The sequence below is a fragment of the Gigantopelta aegis genome, chromosome 15 (genome assembly GCF_016097555.1).
Source record: "Gigantopelta aegis isolate Gae_Host chromosome 15, Gae_host_genome, whole genome shotgun sequence".
Lineage (NCBI taxonomy): Eukaryota > Metazoa > Mollusca > Gastropoda > Neomphalida > Peltospiridae > Gigantopelta > Gigantopelta aegis.
In genome coordinates, this window is record NC_054713.1 from 7,429,237 (window position 1) to 7,451,824 (window position 22,588).

The window sequence follows — 22,588 nt, forward strand, 5'->3', positions numbered from 1 at the left end:
GCAAACGTCCTTTCATTTGACATTTCATTTGACCAATTTAAATAATTTTTTATTTAAAATAATAATAATAATTTTTTAATGAAAACAGAACTATTTCAAAAACTATACATAAGTCGATTAATGGCATTCTTTAATGAAATGAATATGTTTTCCCCATTTTCAAAACAGTTCATACTTGAAACCAATAGCAAAAATCCTTTAGAAACAAAAGATGCAAAATCTTTTGACAATTTTGTTTTGGCTTCACACTGACATCCATTGCAGTTTTACTTAAATATTGTATGTGATTAAATCTTGTCAATTTCAGTCAATGTCAAAGGTTAATCTTAGTTAATCCTATTACATACAGGTGACAAATGACTGTGATATGAACCACAATACTTAGTAGCACTTACAACAAAACATTGCTATTTTATTCTAGAAATGCTAGAAAATCATGTTAAAAGACATCCACAGACAAATTTCATTTCTGCTGACCCCATCCACAACTGTAGATACTGTTCCTAAGGACCTGGGCGAGTACTTATAAAACGTTTATAGTCCAGACTCAATCTCTAATAATGACGTCACACACATACAATTTGTGTGGCATTGTCATAACATTAGTGTCTCAGACTCTATTAGAGTCTCGAGTCTAGACTCTAAACATTTTATAAGCACCAGGCCTGGTTGCCACAAACAAAAACAAAAGTATTGACAAAAGGTCCACACATATTCTGAGAAATGGGCAAACAGTGAAGATGAGAATCCAAAACATCCGATGAAAACAACTGTCTAGTGTCGTGTCAAACTGTGTACACACTAAACGAGATTGCGTATTAATGTCTCTCATAAAACTTGGGGATCTGTTCGCCGGTCAGTGTAAAGCGCTCCACCCCGTCTTTGTTTATACAGGCGAGCCGCACAATCCCACCGCTGGACCCGTCACGGTTTATTGCTAGAGATATCGCTGGAAAAAAGAAAAACAGATCATTACCATAAATATAGGTATAGATTAATTACTATACATAAGACATACATGTCAGGCACGGTGGAAGCAAGTAGACATTGGGGGGAGGGGTGTGACTAAGATCGAGGGCCCAGAGTAAGTTTCTAAAGGGTTCAGGGGTATGCTCTCCCCTAAAATTATGAAAACTAGATGTCCTGAAATGCAATTTCCTGCATTCTACAAGTAAAATTAATCTCTGCCTTTAGAGTAAGTGCATCGGTATTGGCCAAGAGTGTGTTCTCTCGGCTGTGTATGTAGGACACTCTTGTAGTACAATGTATGTGCTCTGGATCTTGTGTTCCTGTGTCACAGGGACATTCCATGGATGGTGAAATTTTGAGGCGATGCATATGGGACAGTAGGCGATAATGGCCGGCTCCGAGTCGAAAGATGACTGTTGCCATCTCTCCAGGTCCAAAAGGCTTGTGTCCTCCCCAGTGATGTTATGTTGGTGACACCTTTCTTGTCGAAGCTTGTGTTGGATGAGTGTTTTTGCTTCTGGGTAGGAGATGGGTTGAGGACCTCAAGACCATTTCACTTAGATTGTTTTTTCCTGGGTTCTTTTTGTTATACTACCTGTACCTAGTCATTGTTATTTAATGCTCCAGGATTTGGGAAATCATGGATGAGGCCACACATAAATAACATTAATAGACTCCATCATATGTGGTCATGTAGGATAGAAAAAGTACACCCGAGGTGGTGGAAATTTTGACCCGGGACGAGGTGTACTTTTTCTATCCCACATGACCGCATATGATGGGAGTCTTTTTCTCCCATCCATTCCATAAATAAACCATTATTTTTTTACATGAACAAACAAAGATGGCTGAAAAAGTAACTTCTTTATTTGACCATTTTATCATAAATAAACTACACTATCATATTTGCCGCATCTGTTTTGTGTGTTAAATGTAATTTAACACTACAAATTAACAAGATGCTTTTATAATGAAGGTTTTAATAACAAATATCAATCTAAAACTAACCAACTCACACTGATATGACGTCAAAAACTACCACCACCATATACTCCCCATGTTAAATTCAATGCTATGAACCCATGCAAGACAGATTTATTCCGCATGGAATGAGTCGGTCTTGCATGGCTAGTGATGGGAGAAAAACCTATCAGTCTCCAATGAATTTCAATTATCCTTTCTAGGAGTCTGCCAACAGGGCCAAGTCTATTAACAAGTCTTTCTATACAGTGACAGATCATTGTGATGTTAATACACATAATATGCACAATTCGTAAAAAGCTGTGGAATGCAATAGAATTTTCTGATTTTCATTCCACAGATTTTTATGAATCGTACATACATGTAATAAGCCAAAATACAATAATTTGGAAATAATTCTGTCAGACCTGAGATGAGTGTTGAACCTACCATTGGCTACAAACTGTAGACATTCCTCTTTTGAGAAGCTGTGCTTGAACTGCGAGTCCACGTAACCGTACAGGAAGGTGCTGCCCGATCCACCGATTGCAAACGGCTGTCGAACCAACATACCGCCCAGTGGTATAGTGAACACCTGGGAAACAAAACAAAGTGTAAGTATTTTTTGTTTAATGACACCACTAGAGCACATTCATTGACTATTGGATGTAAAACATTCTTCCGACAGCACATACCATGGCAATTCATGTATCAGTTGTAGGGCACTAGTTTCGACAGGAAAAAAACACTATGAGAAAATGTGTCAACCAAGGGAGGGGGAGGGGGAGGGAGAGGGAGAGGGAGAGGGAGAGGGAGAGGGAGAGGGAGAGGGAGAGAGAGAGAGAGAGAGAGAGAGAGAGAGAGAGAGGAGAGGAGAGATTGACAGAGTAATAATTGATTTATTAATCATTTGATGTCAAACGAAACTTGCTACATTCTTCCATTAGCAGTAAGCTTAAAGGGACTCTTTAACATATGCACTTTCCCACAGACAGGGTAGTTCATACCATGGCCTTTGATATACTAGTCATGAGGAACTAGCTGCAATAATAAAAGACACCATCAGAGAAAGGGTCACCAAGGGTGTGTGTGCATGTGTGTGTGTGTGTGTGAGAGAGAGAGAGAGAGAGAGAGAGAGAGAGAGAGAGAGAGAGAGAGAGAGAGAGAGAGAGAGAGACGGACGGATGGACACACAGAGCAAAGAATATAGATGTGGGGAAAGGGAGACCAACGGGAGATGTGTGGGAGAGAAAGAGCAGCAGAGAGAAACAGAATGAGAGGAAATCTGCTATCCTTTATAGGTACTCCTACTGAACAGCAGCAAGGCATCTTTTATGTCTTTAATGTATCGATCTCGAGCCATTTGTACAGACCCCCCCCCCCCCCCAAAAAAAAAACACTTCTTGTATCTGCCTTTATTCTTATTACCTACCAATATATATGTAAAAATAACCTGTATAACAGTTGCTTACAGTAATATAAGCCTATGGCCTTTATACTGAATAAAAATTGTTTTGTCTCATCTTGTCTTGCAACATGCAATTCTTTTCAGCTGTCATCGCTCCACTGCAGCCCCACCCTGCTCTGTACATGCTTACTCTTTAGTATGGTCCCTAATGAAGTCCAACTCCCAACAACACCATGACCTACCTGGCCACCGTTTAACTTGTCCCAGCCGCCCACAATGATGCCAGCTGTGATGTTGTCTCGGTTTTCGTAACACAGATCCTTAAATACGGTGGCTGCTGTGTGCACTAATGGTTCCACCCCCATCTCCATTCTGAAAACAAACATACATACCTAATACAAAAAATTAAAATCTGTGGAAGGAAGGAAATGTTTTATTTAACAATGCACTGAACACATTTTATTTACAGTTATATGGAGTCAGACATATGGTTATGGACCACACATATATAGAAAGAGGAAACCCGCTGTCGCCATGTCATGGGCTACTCTTTTCAATTAGCAGCAAGGGATCTTTTATATGCATCATCCCACAGACAGGATAGTACATACCACAGCCGTAGATACACCAGTCGTGGTGCACTGGTTGGAATGAGAATAAAATCTGTGGAATTACATTTATGTCTTGCCTACCAATAAACTTATTCAGAGTAACTGATATTTGCATCCACAAGATCTTCATCTCAATGCATGTTAAAAAATATAATAATAATTTATTAAAACATTAAAGAATATTTTTTATTTAATTACTTTTTATTTATTTTTGTCACTAGAAATGTTGCTAATAAAAAATTTGAAAAGAAAATATCCACTGCATTTATTTTACTTGTGAAAATCAAGTTGGTATTTTATTTGTACTATACCAAACTAAGTAGGAATTGAAGAGATCATTTCCAAAATGCATCATATCCATTTAATTCATTTTGAGAAAAACACGATTTTGTTGCAACATTATGTAGCATGTGGTAAATGAAAGTTTGTTTTGTTTAACGACACCACTGGAACACATTGATTAAATAATCATCGGCTAATGGATGTCAAACATTTGGTAATTCTGACATGTAGTTATCAGAGGAAACCTGCTACATTTTTCTTAATTCAGCAAGGGATTTTTTATATGCACTTTCCCACAGACAGGAAAGCACATACCACAGCCTTTGTCCAGTTGTGGTGCACTGGTTGGAACAAGAAAAACACCAATTAGTTGAATGGATCAACCAAGGTGGTTCGATCCTGCGGCGCAAGCACCTAATGTGAGCACTCACAGGGATGTGAGAGGGGCTGAAACAAAAAAGCTTACTGCGGAAGGGGTCCAAGGAAAATTGTTGTTTGCAACCCTGGATCTGCCAAAAATTGCATTCAATGACAACAAATCTAAACTGGTTATAACTTATAACATAAGGCACACATAAATTTGAAACCGTGAAAACATGCAGATGAACCGTGTGTGGTCAACAGTATTGAACATCATGTTTCTGTTTTTTTAGATGAAATGGAAAAGTGCATTTACACATTTCTGTGTAGCTCTCACAACCCTGCACTCAACTGACTGAGCTGAATCCCGCCTGGCCAAACTAAGTAGGAATTGAAGATATCATTTCAAAAATGTGTCATATCCAATTATGTAATTTTGAGAAAAACATGATTTTGTTGCAACATGACGTAGCCTGTGGTAGCCTGGACATCTGGGTTTTTTTTACCTGTAAGATGTTATATCCATATATATGTATTTCACCTGTAATAATTAAACTGACATTTTACCTGTAGAAATCCAGCTGGTGTGTCGACTTTTAATTTTTTACCTTTCAAACATTATAGCCGTACGTGTATTTTACCTGTAATAATTAAACTGACATTTTACCTGTAAAAATTCAGGTGGTAGTTGACAATGTCCGCCACAGCCTGGGTGTCGGCCGAAGATCCGGATCGACAACAGTAAATGTAATCCGTCACTTTCGTCAGCTTGTCTGTCACACGGTTTGGTATGTAGGAACTGAAACAACAATTAAACATCTTGCCCTAAATGTATCAAACCATTACAAAATACACCAGGGCTCATCCTATCTGTTGCCAAATTAGCCAACTGCTGATTTATATACAAAGTGGCTAGACAGGGCTCATCCTATCTGTTAGCCAACTGCTGATTTATATACAAAGTGGCTAGACAGGGCTCATCCTATCTGTTAGCCAACTGCTGATTTATATACAAAGTGGCTAGACAGGGCTCATCCTATCTGTTAGCCAACTGCTGATTTATATACAAAGTGGCTAGACAGGGCTCATCCTATCTGTTGCCAAATTAGCCAACTGCTGATTTATATACAAAGTGGCTAGACAGGGCTCATCCTATCTGTGGCCAAATTAGCCAACTGCTGATTTATATACAAAGTGGCTAGACAGGGCTCATCCTATCTGTTAGCCAACTGCTGATTTATATACAAAGTGGCTAGACAGGGCTCATCCTATCTGTTGCCAAATTAGCCAACTGCTGATTTATATACAAAGTGGCTAGACAGGGCTCATCCTATCTGTTGCCAAATTAGCCAACTGCTGATTTATATACAAAGTGGCTAGACGGGGCTCATCCTATCTGTTGCCAAATTAGCCAACTGCTGATTTATATACAAAGTGGCTAGACAGGGCTCATCCTATCTGTGGCCAAATTAGCCAACTGCTGATTTATATACAAAGTGGCTAGACGGGGCTCATCCTATCTGTGGCCAAATTAGCCAACTGCTGATTTATATACAAAGTGGCTAGACGGGGCTCATCCTATCTGTTGCCAAATTAGCCAACTGCTGATTTATATACAAAGTGGCTAGACGGGGCTCATCCTATCTGTTGCCAAATTAGCCAACTGCTGATTTATATACAAAGTGGCTAGACGGGGCTCATCCTATCTGTTGCCAAATTAGCCAACTGCTGATTTATATACAAAGTGGCTAGACGGGGCTCATCCTATCTGTTGCCAAATTAGCCAACTGCTGATTTATATACAAAGTGGCTAGACGGGGCTCATCCTATCTGTGGCCAAATTAGCCAACTGCTGATTTATATACAAAGTGGCTAGACGGGGCTCATCCTATCTGTTGCCAAATTAGCCAACTGCTGATTTATATACAAAGTGGCTAGACGGGGCTCATCCTATCTGTTGCCAAATTAGCCAACTGCTGATTTATATACAAAGTGGCTAGACGGGGCTCATCCTATCTGTTGCCAAATTAGCCAACTGCTGATTTATATACAAAGTGGTTAGACAGGGCTAGCTGTGCCGATGGCCAAATTAGCCAACTGCTGATTTATATACAAAGTGGCTAGACAGGGCTAGCTGTGCCGATGGCCAAATTAGCCAACTGCTGATTTATATACAAAGTGGCTAGACAGGGCTAGCTGTGCCGATGGCTAAATTAGCCAACTGCTGATTTATATACAAAGTGGCTAGACGGGGCTCATCCTATCTGTTGCCAAATTAGCCAACTGCTGATTTATATACAAAGTGGCTAGACGGGGCTCATCCTATCTGTGGCCAAATTAGCCAACTGCTGATTTATATACAAAGTGGCTAAACGGGGCTCATCCTATCTGTTGCCAAATTAGCCAACTGCTGATTTATATACAAAGTGGCTAGACGGGGCTCATCCTATCTGTTGCCAAATTAGCCAACTGCTGATTTATATACAAAGTGGTTAGACAGGGCTAGCTGTGCCGATGGCCAAATTAGCCAACTGCTGATTTATATACAAAGTGGCTAGACAGGGCTAGCTGTGCCGATGGCCAAATTAGCCAACTGCTGATTTATATACAAAGTGGCTAGACAGGGCTAGCTGTGCCGATGGCTAAATTAGCCAACTGCTGATTTATATACAAAGTGGTTAGACAGGGCTAGCTGTGCCGATGGCCAAATTAGCCAACTGCTGATTTATATACAAAGTGGCTAGACAGGGCTAGCTGTGCCGATGGCCAAATTAGCCAACTGCTGATTTATATACTAAGTGGTTAGACAGGGCTAGCTGTGCCGATGGCCAAATTAGCCAACTGCTGATTTATATACAAAGTGGCTAGACAGGGCTAGCTGTGCCGATGGCCAAATTAGCCAACTGCTGATTTATATACAAAGTGGCTAGACAGGGCTAGCTGTGCCAATCGTCAAATTAGCCAACTGCTGATTTATATACAAAATGGCTAGACAGGGTTAGCTGTGCCAATCGTCAAATTCGCCAACTGTGAACCATAAAAACAATTGGCAAATCTTATTTCAAGTTGGCGAAAACAAATTAATGTAAATATTGATCAGGGCTAGGTCTGCCACTCGCCAAATTCCATGTACTAATTGGTATTTTTGTTGGAAATTGCAGTGATTTAGCATTTTTTAAGATGATTTGGCGAAATGTTTTGCTAATCCAGAGCTATCCCTGTTGATATTTTGTTGTAAATAAAGTTTGTCATTTTTCGAACTTTAATAGATAATTTAGTGAAATATTCTGCTCACCCAGAACTAGCGGTGCTACATTATTTAGTCTTTGGCAAATAAAATATTCCTTAATGTAACCACATTTTAATAGTTTTCAAGGAAATACTCGGCATATCTGAAAATTGGCTATAACTAAAATTAATTCTAGTGCAAGCCCTAATAAACATTAAAGTTAAAAGTTTGATATAGAGAGGAAACCTGCTACATTTTTCCATTAACAGTAAGGAAAATTGCTGATTGCATCGGATCATTGCCAGATTGCTATTAGTAGTAGTAACATTAGCAGTAGTAGTACAATGAGTATATAGAGAATAATACATGAGTGGCTGTTAGATACCATTTATTCCACAATGAGTTATTTTAAAATGTATCTAATGAGCAAAAGCGAGTTTGATAAGGTTTTTAAGCAACGAGTTGTGAGATAAATGGTATCTAACGGACATGAATGTATTATTCTATTTCTTTCATATCCTCAAAAATCAGGTTTAAAGCAAATTTTAACATCTTTTTCGACTAAACGTTATTTACAGCCGTTGCACTTGTAGCTGACTTACGTGTCACAGACTCATGAATGTCAGGTTAACTATACATCACAGTCTAATCGATTTCCATCATGTAGTTTTTCATTGATTGTATGGCATTGGTGACCTTGTCATCACCTAGGAGCAGCCAGTCATATGTCTCGAAACCAAAATAAGGCATGGTGTTCTGACCAACGGGTGTGTAAGAATGTAAATTATTACCCAGTCGTGGTTCTCGAGTCAGCTCCAATAACAACTCCACCATCAAATTCAACAGCAGCAATGGTGGTCTGAAACAAGACAGTATTACCATTATTAAACAAATTATTATATCACTAGGATTGGGAACAAATGCTAAACAGGGTTATTGTGATCAAGCTGGCCAAACAGAAAAATGTGTAATCGATGACTAGAGGAATACAGTCTTAACACTCAAGACATTGAAGAACGGTGAACTTGCTTGTCAAATTTAATGCAAATGTGATGTGGCCAACATGATCACAAGTCATCCTGTTTTATACATGAAAGTGAATGTGACGTCACACTCAGTTGGCGGTAGATATATCAGACTACATATATGAACATTCTAGGCAGCCCAAGTACTTTGCCATTCAATAGCTATAGATGGACATTTGGACGGTTATGTCACGGGGATCCTACAATACCCGTAACTGGATGAAACACGATTATCCAAATATCTCTCCTAACTGTATATCTATTAGATCTCTCTGTAACGGGCAGTTCAAAAAACCTGCGTGGCTCGTCTAGGTATGATCAGAGATAAGATCTTGTATAAAGTATATATTATTATAGCACGTTTAGTTCACTAGAAAACACAACAAAAACACAATACACTTTGGAATCTGTATTAACCTATGCTGACAAATGTACTGCCGCAGTAGTTAATTAACAACAACAAATAATAACAACCCAGAACTGATCACTTAATTAGTTAATCACTAGGTGTCTAGTTTACACAATATTGTAATCACTTCAACGTGACACAACACCCACATGTGTGATAATTGAGAAACGCTTCCAGGAGAACTTAATTTATAAAGGAATTACAACTCTATTCCTAACTGGTTAATTTTTAATTAACCCTTATCGACTCATTCAGTAACGTGTGATAATTGAGAAACGCTGCAAGGGGAACTTAATTAATAAAGGAATTACAACTCTATTCCTAACTGGTTAATTTTTAATTAACCCTTAACTACTCATTCAGTAACCTTGTAACACAGAATTAATACTGGTACCCATCACAATAAAGACAATAACCTACAGTTTGCCTAGGTCCTCTAGGATGAGTGGCTAAGCTTTAATAATTATTTAGACAGTGAGCCTACAGTTTACTGCATCAGATGACCGGCAGCACCGTCTAAATAATATTGGTATATTACAGTATTAAAATATTTAAAGTCACATCAATCACATCAAGGTTATACACAGAGCAGAAAAAAATATTTACCACGCCCGGACTGATCTTATATATTTCGTTCAGTGGACGACGTCCGTTTCCCCTGCAGCCTTCCTATGTTTCGCCCCAATATCTCTAAAACCCTAGCTATTTATCATAAAATCGGAATATCGCCTGGGGGTACATCGCGGTCCTCCCCCTATCAAGTTATATTTCCACAGCGACCACACCGGCATATCTTTCTTAGATCTCCAGACTTGCTGACGCCTAGTCCGCCCGCAATACCCCGAACGTACCGAACTAGCGGAGGTATTACGTAACTAATGGCCACATTGCCTCCGCACCTGGTCTGGGTGTGTGTATTAGAAGAGCTCGACGACCGTCGCGCAGAGGTATTACGTAACAAAGTGCCCACCTGAGCTTAAATGCATATTGGAACTGCACACGGCCCTGTAAAACAATTAATATCGCCACAGGCGAAAACAAAATTAAGATCATGTTCCGTCACAGGTTATGATCACTTTCTCAGCCAGAGATAACAACTCTGCAGTGAAAACATGGAATTGACAGTTAAATACCTTTACATTGATCATTCTTAAGTTCACTAATAACAAATATTTCACAGTAACCCAGAGCTTCTAGAATTGTTATAAAAATCCACTAGCCAATGGATCAGTGATTTTAAAAAGTTATTAGCCACAATTAAAAATTCACTAGCCCTACTTTTAAGTAATTACAATTTTACTAATTAATAGTAAGTTTGGTTTTTTATGGAGCTATCGTACACAGGATCATTGCGGGTGCGTGTGTAGGAATTTTAGCAAGGGGGGAGTCTAGACTGAGGTGAGCAACGTTAATAGGGGTGACACGCTCCGCCAGACAATTATTGGGGAAAAAACCAACAGAAAACTAAATTTGCTTGAGCAAGCAATTATTATATTATTTATTTTTATTTTATTCATTTTTGGGGGGATGAGGGGGGTGCAAAGGGTTATTTTGTGGTTTAATTTGTTTGTTGTTTGTTTGTTGGGTTTTTTTTTTTTACAGAGCTCCGTACACAGTACTACTGCAGACACGTGTGCAGGGATTTTAGCATGAGGTGGTGGTCTACATGGAGGCGAGTGAAGTTTACGGTGAGGGGTTGAGACATGTTCCCCCCCAAAAAATTGCTTTTACAAGGAGATGGGTATGTGCCTGCACAGACAAAAAACATTGTGGCACAATCATTTTTGCTTAATACACAACATAATGTCCTCTAAAAGTACCAATCTGCGAAACTAGCTAAACTGTTAGTACTGTTACCGAATCATAGTTATTAATTATGCTTATCTGTAACAATAATGGTACATTGATGGTTCGAAAACAGATAACACGTTTCCTTCCGACTGTTTCCAGTTACAAGCCCCCGCTGTTAGTTTGTGTACTGTCCGTAGTTGGTGTGTATTTATTTTCTTTTTCAGATAATCTCAGAGCTGATAATTTTATTTATTTATAGGCAATATTACGCTATTCATATACGGTAGCAGGGTAAAATGGGTATGGCACCATACCCAAATTTTATTGCAGATTTAAAAAATTTAAGTTAACCTTGACAAAATTAATGACTCTTATTACTGTGTGATTTTCGACTGCTGTTGCATTCAGCAAACACATTGTAAATATTTAATTTCATAGCGCCATACCCAAAAAATTCTTTCCTGCAGACACATTGGGTAGGTGTCTATGGAAAACATACACAAAAGAGTCCGCTAGATTCATATTCAATCCCCAATCCCCTGTTTGTACTTAGTATGTATTCCTCTTGTTCCAAGTGGTTCGGCAATATGGATCAATCAAATACTTATTTACCACCTATATACATTTTTGCTGTGTTTATAGGCAGCCCTCGTTAGTGGAGGCCATATACACGGCGGTTGTATTTTTAACCACTTTGTATATAAACACCATCTAGTTCACAGTATTCTTTAAAAATGTAGTAATTCCTACTCCAAGCCATTTGTAATTACCCATAGGGTTATGGCATATTTTATATAATAATAAATTTGACAAACTGAAAAATTAATTCGGTGTTTAGGTGTTTAGATTTTTGCATGAACAACAAACGATCAATTTATCTGTACATGCAAAGGCCTAACTAGTCGAATCATCGCCGTTTAAAATGCTTCTGTTGCTATAACTAAATTAATGTATTATGAACTGTATTCTTATAAAAGTTGTAAGACATTTTAGTTTAGATATAATAAACCTTGTAGCAGAACATACTTAATGTTTCATTCAGTACATGTTTATATATCTTTTTACAACTTATTTTCGTTGTTTTTCTTTCGATTTACCCTACGTCGCATAGGACGGTCAAGCGTTCTCATTACACGAGCTTGGCAAATCGTTTTGACATTGCAGTTATTCAGGGGTTGCCCATCATGTGACTACAAAAATAATACGTCACACCTCTTCGCTCCAAATAGCCGTTCTTTTTTCCTGAATTATAGACCGTTGACATAATTCAGTTATTTTTACAAAATATCAGTAATTAGTGGGTTATGGTAGTTATGTAGATGGTTAACCTTCTGAGTACTGCAGGCGAGATATCTCGCCCGACGTCACGTCAGTCTATATACTGTACTGTATATTGATTTTTTCAATTGAAAATACCTCGGCGTTTTCGGCAAGTATTTATGCTTGACAACAATGGTGGCATGTCGCGGTCATTTTCAGGGATCGATAGCTGATTGTGACAGCTAATTTGATAATAAATTTGATCGTTTTACCAACAACGAAAATTACCAAATACTGCAATATGAATCGTAGTTAGAGTTTTTAAAAAAAAATCTGGTCAGAAAACCACTGTTATCGGGAATAATGGACATAAATACTGGACAGCTGGCCACAAATGTCCGTAAGTAAACGCAACTTTTTCGATTTTTTGGCCTAATTTTAATCACCATTAGCCGATCTAAAATAATAAAAATTACAAAAAAGACACGAAAATAATACTTACCGATTCATATATGAACTTTATTTCATGTATAAATAAAACATTTAAGTGAATATATGTGAGTAAAAATTATAAACTTGTACCCACTCAACGTGGTTTTTGTTAAAAATTAATCCAGTAGTCTAAAGGTTAAATGAAGTACTTTTAGCGACAAATCAAATGTATATATTTTGAGATAATACTTTATTTGGTCATAAATTAGGTCAACCATCCGTGACAGAGTGCCTTTAAATATTAAAAATAAGTTCAAAAATCCCATCGCCCGATGCCCGTGCCAAGTGGAATTTTCATGCTGGGCCAGTAATTATGTTAACTGCATATGCCCGATGACAAGTGACTAATGTAACACCTAAAACCTTTTTAATTTTTTTTTACAAATCTCGGTAAAACCTTTGGAAAGAGTTCCAATTGTGCAAGCATTTACATAGCTCTAAGGAGAACTAACTCTAACACTAAACACTGGAACGATCGGAACTCTTGCCAATGTGTTGCCACACCAAAATGGAAAACAATGTGTTGAAAAGTTCGATAACAACTTTAGAGTTGTTCCCCTTCTACTATCGACTAAGATTGGTAATTTCCGCCACTGAACGTTTGACTGAATTCATACAATAGGTTTGATGATCTTCAAACTTAGAAATAACATCCAATACGCTTTACAGCTTATATAAAAATAAAGTTTACATGCCTTGTGTGTGCAATCATAATGTTTAATCCTTGCAAACATGGTAAATGAGGTGGAATACAGTATAAAATTGTCATATTCAAATTAAATTAGACGTTAACGAGGTTCCGGAATCTGCTCTTTGCAAATGAACGGGGGCGTAAAGCAAGTTTATAATTTCCGAGTTCACTTGAACAGAGCCTAAATATTATGAACTGTATTCTTATAAAAGTTGTAAGACATTTTAGTTTAGATATAATAAACCTTGTAGCAGAACATACTTAATGTTTCTTTCAGTACTTTACAAATGTAAATCTACGTTCGTTATATTTCATTAGCCCTACGTCATAATCGTCATGGTGCGATGCCCTCTAAGCATACATGAATATATTTTTTTCTGCTTTATTAAAGGGACATTCCTGAGTTTGCTGCATTGTAAGATGTTTCTGACTAATAAAATATTTCTACGATTAAACTTGCATATTAAATATATTTTCTTTTTTGGAGTATCAGTGTATGTATATTCAATGTGTTTCTGGTCGTCTTAATATTTATAAGAAGCCCAAACTGGATTTTGTCTTCAAATAATTTCGTACGTACGAAAAAAACTATATTTTAGAAAATAAGATGAAATTTAACCTAGTACAAATATTAGAACGATCAGAAACACGTTTAATATAAAGCTACTAATATTTTATGCAGAAAAATATATTTGATATGTAATTACAATCGTTAAAAAGTCTCTGTTAGTCGATAACATCTTAAAAACTGCAGCAAACTCAGGAATGTCCCTTTAATAGTTTTTAACAAATAAATTATGCTCAGTAAGTTAAAAATACAAGGCTGCAATCGATGTACACCCAGGGAGGCTGTTGTTTACCAAGCCTGCACTATTTAAAAACATTTGAAAAGTAACAGAGCTCATGTTTACTTTGAGCCCAGCCACGGCTGTTTGCGAGAGACCTTTCTCGGCTATTAACAGGGTAAAAACACCCCAGAGAATAGGGTCTCCACGAGTGCTCGAGTACTTGGGCACAGGTCGAGTCTGGTAAGCCTCGAGTCCGGTTTACAGGACTCGAGTACCCATGCAGGGGAGAGCACTCTGATATAATTTGTTTTACTTCCCTTTCCTGACGTTTTTGTAAACTTAGACGTTGCAACAATGGACACAAAACAAAAATCTAACGTCTGGATTAATTTTGAATTAGATACCGAAAGAAAGAAAACAAAATGCCGTCTCTGCGGCATTCTTTTGAGTTACAATGGTGGTACGACCAGTACAATGCGTAAGCACCTTCTTTTAAAACACCCCAGTGCCACGTGCGAAGTCTCACATTCCATTAATACTACTAGGCAAACAACTATCGGCAACTTTTGTCAATTTGCAGTGAAAAGTCGTAAACCGGCAGACAGGCAGTGGTACGAAACTGTTACAAAAAAGGCGATGATGATGTGTGTACGTGATTTGCGACCACTGAATATTGTTAAAGGTAAAGGATTCGTGGATTTTTGTGAAGCCCTCAACCCTAATTATCAAGTCCCGTGTCCAACTACATTACGCAACTATTTATTTAAAGAGTTTGAAGATTGCAAAGCACAAGTCAAATCCAAACTGCAGTCAGTTCCATTTGTTGCTCTAACCTCTGACATGTGGACAAGTGTTGCCACTCAAGGGTACATCACAATGACAGCACATTATCTCACAGACTGGTCACTGGAATCATGTATACTTGCAACGCGTCATGTTGCTGAACGCCACACTGCCGAGAACATTGCCACTGTTCTAAAATCCTTCCAGGAGGAATTCGGCATTGAAAAAATAGCTGGTCTTACTACAGACAACGCTAGCAATATGTCACTTGCAGCAACGTTAGCCGAATATCCACACATTCGCTGCTTTGCACACTCACTCCAGCTTGGAGTTCAAGATGGGCTAAAAATAAAAGCAATTGAAAATATGCTAATGCATGCTCACAGACTTGTGGCATTTTTTTCTAAATCTACTCTTGCTACACAGGAACTGGAAAACCACCAGAAGAAACTCGGAAAAGCCACTAAGCATGTCATTACGAACGTAGTGACACGTTGGAACTCCGTCTATTTCATGCTACAACGTTTGACGGATCTGCACACTGACATTGTCACTGTCCTGCATAATGAAATGTTTAAAAAACACAAGGACTTAAACCTTAGAGACAACTACTGGACCCTGATGGAATTGTTGATTGTTGCTCTCAAGCCACTTGTCTCTGCGACTGAGGTATTATGCGGTGAAGACTTCCCCACCTCATCTGGTGTGTACCCTTTCATTTTTGGCCTCATCAATAAACATCTAGTGGTATCGGAGTTGGATACAAACGTCGTGGCCGAAATGAAGACTACCATTGCCAGTGGTCTCAAGTGTCGTCTTCTGAAAGATGCTTTCTGGATGATACCCTCTATGATTGCCACTGCAGTGGATCCATGCTACAAGAACCTACGGTTCCGCTCCGACAAGCAGAGAGAAGAACTACAAGACCATGTGGTAGAACTGTTGCAGCAGCAAGAACACACTGACAACAGACCAGACACAAACAGTCGAATTCATGCTACCACAGAGGATCCACACTTGTCCAGTGATTCTGTCCATATCAAGGAAGAACCCCTGAATTGTTTTTTAATTCTGTGAAAATGAAAGTGCCATGTCTTTTCTAATGGGAGACATCATTGAGATATCAGACGAAACTGAACTGGACAGAGATGCACGACAGGAATATTTAGACTTCCTCGGTGCACCAAACAAGGTACAAGCACCCACTCACCTCAAGTCTAGAACGCTAGCTTGGTGGAAAGAAAATGCGTCTGCGTTTCCAAGGATGGCAGTCTTGGCACAGCAATTCCTTTGTATCCCCGGTACAAGTGTGCCACCCGAGCGTGCCTTTTCTGCTGCAGGTCTCACCGTAACTAGACAGCGAGCAGCACTCGATTCCAAAACAGCAGATGCAATTATATTCCTAAATAAGAACATACGAGGTCCACTTCAAAAAGCAACAGTTGCGATTTCAAATACTCTCCTTTTGCAGCAGGTGTGAAGTTGGAGTTAATTCATGACCAAGAGGAACAAAAGACCGGTGAAACAGCACAAGTTCAGCAAGATAAAAGTGCACCAGCTTTACCAGAGTTACCTAGTCTGTTCTCTGAAAGCGACGACGAATAGCTAAATAGCTATATTTGCCATCCAAAGATGCATAGTGATGTCAGTTAAATATCACACTATTCAGTTTATGTTTATTATTGAGTTTTACAGTTAAGACAAATATGAACTTTTTCTGTAGTACAAGCTCATAATTCGTTGTTGGTTTTCGGTTTTGTTTGGATGTTGTGGGGGAGGGGGAGACATTTCACAGTTTTCCTGTGTTTTATTTGCCAAATAAATGCTTCCTTGCAATAAATATTGTTTTTGTGAAACTAAAAATGTCTACGGGTATTATCATGTTTTAATTAGCAAACATTTTAGTATTAAAGGGCTGCACTGAGTTTGTAGCCATTGCAACAGGTTTGCAAGTTTAATAATAATACAATACACTTTTCTGGTAACCCTAATGTTTTGTACGAGCTTGAAGTCGATTTTTGACAAAAATAATTTTGTGCGTATTTGTTCTTCAACTGCCACACGAAATTTGAAATGAATACTTCCTATTAACTCCATTTTGTATTTATTGATACAATCCATAATATTTAAAAGATGTTACTTACAATAAGAAATTGTATCACAAATAGGATTTGGTTTATTTTGTTGGGTGTTTGTGTGGGTGGGGGTGGGGGGACTCATGCTTCGGTTGAAAACTCGGAACTGTTCCTTTAATCTGATCGTCGTAGTATCAACCAATTTGTGAATATATTAATGACGTCACGTTTGAAACCAATCAAAACCACTGATATAAACTGAATAATTCTATCAATGCGCCATTCGGAACTCCTCGTACATTTCTTGTAGCGTAGCGGAAAGTGACGAGGTGTTCCGATTGATCAATGCGCCACCTCGTTCGGAACTCCTCGTACATTTCTTGTAACGTAGCGGAAAGTGACGAGGAGTTCCGATTGATTAATGCACCACTTCAATGAATGATTTAAGTCATGCGTACGAAATTATGTTTTAAAAAAACCAATTACATGAATTATGGATACATTAAACACATTCATGACTTAAGGTATATATTATCTTGATTGTGAGTACTGGTTACTATGTCAAATTTAACTATATTTGGGATACACGATAATGCCTTCTTTCTTTCTTTTTTTAAACGTTATTCCTTAGTTTTATCATCATCTAGTATAAAAGCTGGGTACTCGGGTCCGGGTCGAGTTTGACAAACGAGTACTACCAGAGAAGTGTTTTGGGGCACAAAATGTTAAATAATATACACACAATAATGACACATGGGCCAAAATCCTTAAACATTTTTGAACCAATGCCAGCCATAAAAGAATGGCTCACGAGTGGAAAGGGATCTCACAACATCTACGCCCATACAAGTGGTCACTAAAGGGCCTGCTACACGATACGACAGAATTGGACTGAGTCACTCATACGAGTCAATCGCACGAGTCAATCGGACCGACTGAATCGGACGTGTTGCCACACGGTACTTGTCAATCGTATGAAACGTGACATCATTGAAAAATATCCTTGCTGTAACCATGGTAAACAATGTAATGTATTGATAAGAAGGCGGCTGTCGTAACGTCTCTGTATTTATATAAATGATTGGACACACCCTACAAAGAGTTGTGCCCCTGCTACAACTCTATGAGCTGTTGGGTCTGTGCCGATGACAAGCGAACAGAGTTTTCCGCCATTACACTCAGAACGTCGACTTTATCTGCACCAAGATCTGATTGGTCAACGTACCCAAACGTCCGATTCAATCGTATGAAAATAGAACAAGTTCTAAACTTCGACTCGGGCCGATTTAATCGTATGACATGCCACACATTACGATATGCTTGTTGCTTGTAGCAGGGCCTTAAGGCATACATCGACACAATAATTATATTTAGATGAACAAGTGGACACTACCAAACAAATAACAAAGTTTAAATCAACAAATGGACACTATTTAAAAAATAAAGTTTAAATCAACAAATAGAGAAGAGAGTTGATACTACTGGACAGACATATACATTTAGTACTTCCTATGCAAGTGTTGTAACCTATTGGCAAAATTCTTTATTTGTGCAATTAAACCAATTACTTTCAAGATTATTACACTATTAAGCACTGTATTAAATTAAATAGGAGTAACACAATTGGTTACCTTAAGAAGTATGGGCAAGTGGAAAAATATATGGGGCAAGTGAATATCTGATTGGCACTTGCCCTGTGGCAAGTAATTTTTTGGAAAAGTTTTGAACCCCTGTATGGGAAATAACTCTATTTGTATTTATAAGTCTCTTATGTCATTATGTTATTATTATGTTATGGTTAGGTAATTAAAGCTGGTTAGAGTAATTAACTAATTGGAGTAATGTTAAGTTTATAAATGGTAGTTATTCCTGGGGAAAGTAATTAGGTTGGGTTTGGTCTTGAATTATTAGTTTTTAATTATTGGTTTTAAATTATTTATTGTCTAGACACCACCATTGAGTTTTGTATTAAGGGGTATATTAAGTTTAGCTTGGAGGATTTATGTTTGAGTTGGCAAAGAATGAGTAAATTTCAATCATTGCTTCCCCCATCTCTTCGAGTTGGGTTAGTGGGTTAAATATTTGGGATTTTTTTTTTTTACTTATGGTACAGAATAACCACTCTATAATTTTTCTGTTTTAAAGGAGAGGACAATTAAGGCATTTGGCCTGGTATGCATATTCAACGACATATAATACACATTATTGCTTAATATCAACATGTATAATCGTACAGTTAATTAATAAAACGGTTAAATGTGACGGCTATTATATATAACGGGCGCAGCCATTTTGTACCATCTCAGTGAGCATGCCCTCTGGCGAGCTGATGGTTACGTAATACTTAATACGTAACGTCAGGAATGAGCCTTAGAACTAGAGAAACACAATCTACCTGGTTTTTTGCAATGTTCTGTAATAATACACATCCCAGTAAGCCAGCAATAAGTATATCCAGCACTATATATATATTTTTTCAATACAAAATAAAATACCATTGTCAAAGTGGCTACACAACAAATCGAAACAATTAACAATGTTTTGCCCATGCATTAACCTACGTACTGAAATGATACACAGAGTGTTTTCTTAGTTAATTGGTCTATGCTGTTAGTTGCTTCTACCTGTGATTTCTGATTGGCAGGTGTGTATTTGATTGGTAACCAGACGAGCCAATTAATTGACGCTGTCTAGACACAAAAATACATACCGGTATTGTGGAATATTACCTGTCGCCCCTAAAATTGTAATGGACATGGTTTATTACTGTAAACAGTTCTGTAAAACTATTGATTAAGTAGACTATTCCATCTAAAACCACAGAACTGACCAATTACGTAGTCCCACAGAAAAGAAAATTATCACTTGGGTATCGTGGGTTGTCATTTTTGCTCCAACGTAGCATATCAATAGGTCTAATAGTGTACATTTTTCCTTTGGATTATTTAACAGAGAAAAATACTATAACCCCATTTTGTTCCGTTAATGCAACTTGAAATATATTTAGTTAAATAGTTTATTATATTATTACGTCATTTATGCTGTTTTACAAGTCAGGTAGATCAAAGAGAAGCGCCTTGTTGAAAATTACTGCTTTTGTTTACACTGTACATACAGGAGATGGTCAGGAGCTGACGTCACTTCGCCCCAAGCTATTCCACCGGACGTCACAAAAACGAAACAAAATGGCTGCCCCCAGTTAGCAGGAATAATCATGGTGTTTTTTTAACTCTAAATTTCATTTGCTAAAGTGTCATTATGTGTTGGTGGTCCAGGTATGTATCTTTCCAACACATAAGGCTCTTGTTTGAGTTGACCCTACCTTTAATGTAGTTTTAAAGTAGTTTTAAAAGGGGCCCTGAAAATTAAAACATATGTTTATTTTTGTTTTAACTAATATAAAAGAATTATTTTATTTTGTAAATAAATGATTGAGTTTAAGACTATCTCGTCTTGTTTTATTCTTAGTTGCCAAGTTGGCTATGAATAAATATACAAACTTGGGTTGATCTAACAAGATGGTGCAAGATATTAAATTAAATAATTACACCTCCTGTTACAACAGCAGCTTAAAAATAAAAGTTGGATGAAGATATATTGGAAAAGTGAAAACATTTACAAACTTGTATATAACCCATCCAAAATTTGGCACTCCATCGAAAATACATACAACCACAATAGAGAACAGACTTTGTTGTATTGTATCGTACCAAGTGGATATTATTTATTGGCAAAGCGAAATTTAGTTGCTGTTTTGTGACTTACACCAGTAGTATGTTCTTCTGCCATCCAGTCTACGGCTGGTTCGTTACATTGAGACGAAAAACATCCTGAAAAGTTGCTGGTCATCATGGTTGCCATTCTTCTTCTTTCGTTCGCGTAATTCCTCCTTTGCCATGGGCTTTGTCGACAACACCAGTCTGCTTGAAATCAGCTCTACATTCATTTCATTTCAACTTATTTTCGTGCCAATATCCAATTAAGGTTTAAGCACACTGCCCTGAGCAAACACACCTCAGCTATCTGGGCTGTCTGTTCAGGACAGTGAGTTAGTGGTTAGTGAAAGAACAGAGGGTGTAGTGGTCTTACAGCTAACCATTGAGTCGTTCAAACTCGCTCTGAGTGGTAGCCCGAGTACTCGGGCTATCTGAGAGGGAGCCGGTACCGGTATGCAAACCCAGTACCTACCAGCCTTATGTCCGATGACTTAATCACCGAGGCCAGCCAGCTCTGCTGGTCTACCGGTAATAGTTATAGGCCAGTGGATTGGATTTGAGTCTGATAGGCAATACCACTGTCCGTACCAACCATCGACTAGTATCATCAAGATAAACCTCGACTCGGTGTAAGCTGAGGTTTATACTGATGAACTATCCCAACTAGCCGGAGTACTCTGCCGTTCGAAAGCTAGATGGACATTTTGACGGTAACAAATATTTCGCCACTAATACGCACACTACAGAAAGAAACCCGTCAGCACCTACATATTTAACCGGAATATTATTGAAAGGGGTGCTGCCGGGTTTTCCCCTGTAGTGTTTGTATTAGTGGTCACTATGTAAAATATTTGTTATCGGCGAACTCGAAAATCATCAATGTAAAGGTATTTAACGTCAAACTTAGAATTGTTGTTGTATTAGAGCGGGAATCTTTATCTACCGTGTGGTAGTCAACCTTTCCGCGTTTTCGCCATATAGTGATCTCTGACGGCAGAGAGCGATCATATCCGTACAAAAGTTCGCCTAGCTCTCGACTAGCAGAGTACTCGGGCTATATCCCAACCAAACAAATATTTTATTTAACGACGCACTCAACACATGTTATTTACGGTTATATGGCGTCAGACATATGGTTAAGGACCACACAGATTTTGAGAGAAAACTCGCTGTCGCAACTACATGGGCTACTCTTTCCGATTAGCAGCAAGGGATCTTTTATTTGCGCTTCCCACAGGCAGGATAGCACAAACCATGGCCTATTTTGAACCAGTTATAGATCACTGGTCGGTGCAAGTCCGAACCCAGTACCTACCAGCATGTAGACCGATGGCCTAACCACGAGGCCACCGAGGCCGGTATATCCCAACCAGTGCCCCACAAGAAGTCACTGTCGCACATTAGAATTGGGGGGGGGGGGGGGGGGGGGGGGTCCGATTCGATTCAATTCCTTATTAGGATTCGGACTACCCCACGAGTCACTGGTATATCAAAGGCCGTGGAATGTGTTGCTCAATCAAGTGCACAAAAAGACACCTCAATTGATGTTAATGGAAAATAAAGGGGTTTACCAAATATTTATCATCCAATATAGCCGATGCTTACTTAATCAATGTGCTCTAGTGGCGTCGTTTAACACACAACTGCGGTGGGCTCATTTGGGCTAGTGCACCACGACTGATATATCAAAGGCCGTGGTATGTGCTATCCTGTCTGTGGGAACGGTGCATATAAAAGTT

General features: G+C 38.4%; 1 protein-coding gene across 1 annotated transcript; it reads right to left on the reverse strand.

The window, feature by feature from the left end:
• Window positions 1–115: 115 nt before the first annotated feature.
• LOC121390323 (proteasome subunit beta type-6-like) lies at window positions 116–21,038 on the reverse strand. The gene is made up of 6 exons (XM_041522109.1): window positions 20,899–21,038; window positions 8,611–8,678; window positions 5,258–5,389; window positions 3,580–3,709; window positions 2,380–2,524; window positions 116–949 (listed from the first exon to the last, which is right to left on the reverse strand). Exons 1-6 carry the CDS (start codon window positions 20,992–20,994, stop codon window positions 819–821), a joined length of 702 nt encoding a protein of 233 aa, XP_041378043.1. The 5' UTR covers window positions 20,995–21,038; the 3' UTR covers window positions 116–818.
• Window positions 21,039–22,588: the final 1,550 nt, after the last annotated feature.

What these genes read in the sequence shown, in the direction of transcription:
- LOC121390323 (XM_041522109.1), bottom strand. Translation starts at nt 20,994, where the DNA reads ATGGCAACCATGATGACCAGCAACTTTTCAGGATGTTTTTCGTCTCAA. An exon ending in CAGAAGAACATACTACTGGT is followed by an intron (nt 8,679 to 20,898) that starts GTAAGTCACAAA and finishes GTCTTGTTTCAG; the next exon opens with ACCACCATTGCTGCTGTTGA. An exon ending in GACTCGAGAACCACGACTGG is followed by an intron (nt 5,390 to 8,610) that starts GTAATAATTTAC and finishes TTGTTGTTTCAG; the next exon opens with TTCCTACATACCAAACCGTG.